This window comes from Phalangium opilio, unplaced genomic scaffold (genome assembly GCF_054372755.1).
Source record: "Phalangium opilio isolate 3A_F unplaced genomic scaffold, DU_Popi_V2 ptg000209l_1, whole genome shotgun sequence".
Classification (NCBI taxonomy): domain Eukaryota; kingdom Metazoa; phylum Arthropoda; class Arachnida; order Opiliones; family Phalangiidae; genus Phalangium; species Phalangium opilio.
In genome coordinates, this window is record NW_028324217.1 from 13,774,463 (window position 1) to 13,782,132 (window position 7,670).

Consider the following 7,670-nt stretch of genomic DNA (forward strand, 5'->3'; position numbering starts at 1 on the left):
GTGCTAGTATATGTATAATTTTTATTCGGACTAAATAAAACGAACTTAATTAGTGAACTTAACTCGTGATTATTAGTACGGTAATAACACAACATGGTGTCAGAAGTCGGTACGGAACTACGAAGAGAATTTTAAATCCGCGTAAAACATTTCGCGCAGTGCGGCTTTCACCACAGTCCAAGGCTTAGCTTCAATCACTCATGGCTGTCCCATCAAGCGCGTTTCACGTGTCTCCACCAGATTCTTTCAACTTTGCAAGTCCTAATGAATGGCCATTATGGAAACGTCGTTTCGACCGCTTTCGCCGAGCATCAGGCCTCAGTACGAAAAGCGAAGAAGAACAAGTAAATGCCCTAATATACCTGATGGGTGAAAAGGTTGACGATATATTCGATTCGTTCGGACTAACTCCAGCAGAAGGAAAAGTCTTCGCCACAGTGTTAGCCATTTTCGAGGGTCATTTTATCATTCGCCGGAATGTTATATACAACCGAGCATAGTTTAATACAAGAATACAACATGAAGGTGAAACAGCAGACGAATTCATTACGGCCGTCTATGCTTCAGCGGAGCATTGTAATTATGGAGGATTAAAGGACGAGCTAATTAGACAACGGATAGTGGTCGGTATTCGTCATAAAGTGCTATCAGAACGACTCCAAGACGATGAGCATCTCACCTTGGAACAAGCAATACAAAGGGTACGAAGTTTAGAAGATCGGCAACTGAAACAGCTTGATCTCCATGGTCCCACAAAACCCAAAAACATCGATCGCATCAAGGGTCAAAATTGTGAGAAGACAACGCCTATTCGCCACCAACGGCGACAAGAACTAGCCAGAGATTTTTCATTGGGTAAATCCTATCACCAAAAAGAATCCTGTAACAAAAAGGAAGGACGCACCAACGGATGTAAACGTTGCAGAGCCTCACAAAGGCAATAGCGAAATAAGTGTCCAGCTAAAAGCGCCAAGTGCTACGCATGAAACCATACAGGCCATTATGCGAAATTGTGTCACCATAAGAACGTACACGAAGTAGCCAAAGTAGATATGGAAGCAGTATTTCAAAGAGCAGTAGCATCAAACACCAACTCGCCAACAATAAATGAGAGATTGGGAGACCTAGATGATGCAGATGTTCACCAAGACGATGCAGATGTTCAGAAAGATCACGATGAAGAAAATTCTCAAATCGATTCATTGGCTGACAACTTTACACGCAAATGGATAGTGGAAATACAAGTTAACAAAAAACCAATACAACTTAAAGTAGGTACAGGAGCCGATGTCAGCGCCATATCATTGGAAACCTACAAAACAACACTGAGCGACAACAAGCTACTTCCTTCTGATAAACGATTGCTTGGACCAGGGAAAACGGGACTTCAAACGGAAGGCCGAATAAAAACCACTTTGCGTTATAAAAATCGACAAATCAACGACTGCTTATACGTCATTCGAGATTTGCAAATACCACTCCTGGGACTGGCAACATGTGAAGACCTAAAACTATTGACCAAGCTAGCGGAAATTAGAACCGAAAACCAAGGACGTTCCACAGTTGACCTAGCCCAGAAATATCCGGCACTTTTCATCGGTCTGGGCAAGCTGAAGATACCGTACAAGATCCAGCTAGAAGTGGATGCAAAACCTTTTGCATTATCGGTACCACGCAGAGTCTCAATTGCGTTGATGGAAGAGACCAAGGCGGAACTAGATCGTATGGTGGAAATAGGAATCATATCTAAAGTTGATGAACCAACAGCATGGTGTGCGCCCATGGTCATCGTACTGAAGTCACAAGTTTCTATCAACCAGGACGAGTCGGCAAATAAACCCCATCTACGTATATGCGTGGATTTCACCCGTCCAAAGGGAACGTTTTCAAATGCCAGCGGTAGATCACGTCCTTGGTCAGATGGCCAATGCGAAAGTATTCTCTAAGTTAGACGCTAACAGTGGCTACTGACAGGTACCACTGGACAAAGGATCAGCACTACTCACAACTTTCATAAGGCCATTCGGACGTTACTTCTAGGGATGCCTATCTTTTTCATATCGGTACGTCACAAAACCGCTCTGAATGGAGTTTCGTCTTTCAATGGTTGCAACTAGATTCGGTCCTCCATGCTAGAGCGATGACGTATCAACAAAATATGGAGCGATCTCGGAGCGCTATCAGGCGATCCCAATCCCATTTACTACTTTTGAAATAAGATCAGATCGAGGGGGCCGTCGCTGCACAAATCAGTAAAAACTTACTTCTTTCACCGACTGCCATTTGGACTCAGCTCAGCGTCAGAACACTTTCAGCGCCAAATTAGTAATATACTGGAAGGAATTCCAGGAAAAATAAATCTTCAAAACGACGTCTTAATCTACGGCAAAGATCAACAAGAGCATCATATCAATCTTCGACAAACCCTACATCGTCTACAAGATGCTGGTGTAACTCTGAATAAGGACAAATGGAAATTTTCGGCATCAAGAGTGAAGTTTGAGGGACACATCGTCGATTCAAGAGGCATTAGTCCCGATGACGGAAAAGTCAAAGCCGATACAGAAATGTCGAAACCGAAAGATGCCAGCGAATTAAGAAGATTTCTGGGAATGACAAACTATCTGGCGAAGTTTATCCCTAACATGTCCTTCGTAAGTCAGCCACTAATATCCTTGCTCAGCGCCAAGAATGTATGGAATTGGTCCGCGCCAAAAGACATGGCTTTTAATGAAGTCAAACGAATTCTGTCAACCAAACTGGTATTGTCGATATTCGACCCACGGAAGAGAACCATCATATCAGCAGATGCATCTTCATTTGGAATCGGAGCTGTGCTCAGACAAGAGCAACCGGATAAGACGTTACGAGTAATAGCTTACGCATCAAAAACCCTTAGTAGTGCAGAACAACTTTATGCCCAAATTGAAAAGGAAGCCTTAGCCATGACATGGGCTTGTGAGCGTTTCAAGGATTATGTAATGGGTATCAAAATTGACATAGAAACCGATCACAAGCCTCTCATCACAATCATGCAGACAAAATCCCTGGATGATTTATCTCCTCGCCTTCAACGTCTCCGAATACGGATGATGCGCTATGATTACCGTGTCCTGTACATACCTGGAAAAGAGTTGATTCCCGCGGATACGCTGTCAAGAAGCCCATTACAAGAAGTTAGGAATAGCGAGCTAGAAGAAGAAGTGGCCGTCCATGTCCAATTGCTGACAGCTTGCATACCAGCATCGGATACACTATTGGCTGCAATATGGGAAGAGTAGAAACGAGAAGCCACTTGTCAAAAAATTCATTTCAATGCGAATGGAAGTTGGCCGAACAACAAGAACTTGCCCCATAACCTTGTCAAGTACTATTAATTTCGAGATGAAATAACGATACAAGAAGGCATGCTCATGAAGGGATCAAGGATTATCATTCCACGGGCTCTTCAAGAAGACATTCTCGAAAGAATACATGATGGACATCAAGGCATGGCCAAATACAGAGCAAGGGCAAAGACATCAGTATGGTGGCCTGGAATTTCGAAAGACATAGAACGAAAAGTCAAAAACTGCTCAGCGTGCATTCGAGAGACTACCAATCGCCGAGAACCCATACTACCATAAGTACCATAATTACCCCTGATAAGTAAAACACGCCCGTTGGACTAATGTAACCAGCATGTTCATCTGCGTCCTATACAAGTTAGGTATATGCGACGCCGTGCGGCCTTTTTTGTCCCAACCTTTTTAGCCATTGGGAGACGTTTCTAAGGCTGCCTCTAGCTTCCCAGAAGTCTGACTTAGAATCTCGGAAAATGGATAGAATTCTTAGATTCTCAGTCAGAATTCTGAGTAAGTAAACATTAAGGTTTCGTCTGCTACACTAATGGGCACAGGCCACAGAAGCGTAAGCTACAAATGTTGTAAGTGTTAATGGTTATTGTTATTTAACCTACATAAATTGATGAATTAGTACCGTTATCCATCATTGTTTAATATATGTGGCAACAAAAATAGTGTTTTAAGTTACAACCCTAAACCATGCCTACACTAGCGCGCTTGAAGGCCGCCATTACACCAACACTAGTCCGTGGCCTACAAGATATCTGTAGGGGAGGTCTGAACATGAGCCTCCGCGGACTATTTACAGTTTCAAATGACTACAAGAGGCCGCCTGCTTCGTTTTTTGGGTGAAAATGCCGGTTACATTAGTCCAACGGCCGTGTTTTACTTATCAGGGGTAATTATGGTACTTATGATACTACCAAGCGAATTTCCCGATAGACCATGAGAAATTGTGGCGATGGATCTATTCCACTTGCACGGAAAATGGTTCCTCCTGGTCACAGATCTATATTCAAGATACTTTGAGATCCGCCAACTACAAGATTTGCGTTCTTAAGCAGTAATCAATCACGTAAAGGCAATCTTCGCAACGCATGGAATTCCCAACACAGTCAAAAGCGACAATGGACCTCAACTCAAGAAAGCGATTACCTCCGAATTTCACCATTTCGCTAAAGAATACGGATTTGTACACGTAACGTCAAGCCCCATGTTCGCCCAAAGTAATGGCTTTGTCGAAGCGGCGGTGAAAATCGGCAAACAAACATTGAAGAAAAGTTACTATCATATCGCACAACACCCCTTGCTAATGGATATACGCCAGCCCAGCTACTCATGGGAAAAAACTTACGGCCTATCTCGGAGGAAGAATTAAATCCAGCTATCCCTCCCGTAGAAGTGCTAAGACAATGAGAAGAACATCGTTGGTGGAAACAAAAAGAACACTACGACAAGGTTCATCGTGTTAAAACTCTACCTCCTCTTCAAAATGAAGACAAAGTATGGATAACCGACCTTGGGGTCGAGGCAACTGTGCAGGATCTCGCTATAGAACCAAGATCTTACATACTGAACACTCCTAATGGAACCGTCAGAAGGAATAGATATCATCATCTAATACCTATGCCATCTATATCACAGCCGGCAGAACTGATCGAGACGAACGGGACAAGCGCAAAGACCAGTAACTATGTTACAAGGATTCCAGTTCAGGCGACGTCAGAAACGATACCAGAGATTCCAGTTCAGGCGACGTCAGAAATACCAGAGACTCCAGCTCAGGCGACGTCAGAAACGATATCAGCGGTTCCAGCTCAGGCGACATTGGAGATGGATCGGAACACATCTGCCGGGTCAAACCAATCAAAGAAGAATAATAGTAGAGAACCCATGACTAAACGACTTAATGATCGAGTAGAAGAGTCGACTGCGAGCAACGACGGTATCGAGAGACGTGCCTCAAATATTCAAGATACGGTGGTACGAACTAAAAGTGGTCGAAAAAGCAAACCCCGAACTAAACAAAACTTGTAGAATTTGGTTTTTTGTATCTTAGGCTAAATGTACAATTGTAAATATGGATGTATACTTAGGGAAAGGATGTAGAATAATGAACTGAATTGAACTGACCTACCCTAGATATTGTGTATAAAGAAACCCTCCCCCCTTATTCGGGCAGTGATTACCTGGATGCGTACTGTGCTTGTAAATGTATAGTTTTACTCGGACTAAATAAAACGAACTTAATTAGTGAACTTAACTCGTGATTATTAGTACGGTAATAACACAACACACTCATAAATTTAGTGGCTCAATGAAGAATTTCTTCCTTATTTTGAAAAATGGGAACAAGAAATTGAGAGTTTAGAAGAAGAAAAGGGCTTGGAAAAATTCAAAAAAATAATTAGTAGGGAAACTTTAGAAGGCATTAGAATAACTTTTAAGTTTTGGAAAGAAAAAAAATTTAACCCTTAATTTACAGCTTACTCTGTAATGGGAGCAACTAAGTTCTTGCTTCAGAAAGAAGCCCCTTGTGTATTAACGGCCTCATTTAATCAAGATCTTTTGGAGAATCATTTTGGCTAACTAAAATATTCAATCGGATGCGGAGACAATCCGACTATTGATCAAGTTTGCCAAGTCTTTAATTGCGACGCCACAAAAAGGAAATTGTAGTTGAATACAAAAAATTTGAGTTGAGAGAAAGAAGCTAGCTCGAAAATCATTGAACTTTAAGTAAAATTCATCCATTCATGTAAACATATTTTATTTATGTTTGTAAAACAATATTGCAAAGAAGTGAATTTATCACAGTAAAGTTTCTCGCTTAGTAAACTGAACTGCATTTTTGAAATTTAGTGTCACACCTTTTAGACAAAAATTAATGAGAATTTGACGAGATTTAGTTTGAGCTTTCTTTGAAGACTCTCCTGAATCACCCCATAGTTGAAACCATGTTTCGTTAAGTTCTTTGGAAGCTTCAAGTTTAGAGATTATCATTTCATTCTTGTTTTCTGCTGATGTGCTGTGGCAAATATTTTCTTCTATCACTTTCAGGGGTTGGACAAAAGGAGCAATAATTTTAGAAGCTTCCTCAAAATATGAAAATGCTTTTTGTGATAGAAACAGCAATCCTCCTCTGTCCTGTTTTAGCGTCCAGCCATGATAAGTCTCTCCCAATTAATTTCGTTTTAGGAGGCAGTTTCTCGCAAATGTTTTGCAATTGTAAAATCCAACTATTTCGTTTATGACATAACCGTCATTTTAATGAATGACTTTCTGGTCTTTCTTTCTTAGAATATCTGGGCTTAAGAAAGTCTTAGTACCAGAAAAAGATTGTTTGGGCTTTTTGGATTGTTTTTTTAGACAATTGGACAAAAAGACAATCTAAAAACTCCATATCAAAAATTTAAATTACTGTCCTCTTTTCACCCTTGCTCAATTTTCCAAATATTTCTAGATGACGAAATGACAGTAACATGTCTTGAAAGAAGTTTTCACCAATCAGTAGCTGCGAGCGCTTAAAATTAAATCGCGCTTGCTTTGTCAAATATGTTTAAGCCTTCAATATTAAAAATAGAAAAATAGCCTAATGCTTCATCTGTCATCAGTCTCACCTCCTTTTCCCTAATTTCTTCCAAACAAAGCTATTTAGGGTGTACCTCGTATGAGCAGTTCCCGGTAGAGCAGTTCTCGAAATAGCAACCGCGATTCCAAAAAAACAGCGGCGTTGTTCAAAACTGCTCTTTTAGAATTAGCGGCTGCTATTGAGTTTTGCGCATTTCTTAACAAAAGTTATATTCTTTGGTTTCAAAAACTAACTTTTTCTGTGATCATTTAATCAGTGATGTGACCTAGTAACGGATCGTGTTTTTGAATTTTTTTTAAAGTACACTTAAATATTGTACTATTCTTCACGCTGTATCAGTTTCAAATTCATTTTACCAGGATAGAGAAATAATTCGAGGAAGCTTATTTTATTTCGGAAGTAGATAATTGTAAACAGTAATGTTTGGAAAAAGGCATATTATTATTTGGGAAGTCAATGAAGATAAAACACAATATTTTGGAAAAGGAGTGACATTTTTACACTTGGTCTAACCAAACGAAACAAAACCTAAAAAAAAAAACCGAACGCAACCCAACCTAACCTAACCTGACCCGACGTAATAATATTTAGTTGAAATAATCAACTTTTACCTAACCAAATTATCCATATCTGACCTAGTTCTTTTTGAGTTCATATAAACCAGCTGGGCCAGCTTACAACATAGTAAACAACTTTATGAAATCCGCTCATACGGGAACCGCTCATGTGAGGGC

General features: G+C 40.5%; 1 protein-coding gene across 1 annotated transcript; it reads left to right on the forward strand.

Moving 5' to 3' along the window:
* The first annotated feature begins 200 nt into the window (after positions 1–200).
* Positions 201–3,281, forward strand: LOC149620745 (uncharacterized). Its single transcript, XM_089854587.1, has 4 exons — positions 201–456; positions 526–912; positions 997–1,935; positions 2,350–3,281. Exons 1-4 carry the CDS (start codon positions 201–203, stop codon positions 3,279–3,281), a joined length of 2,514 nt encoding a protein of 837 aa, XP_089710713.1.
* Positions 3,282–7,670: the final 4,389 nt, after the last annotated feature.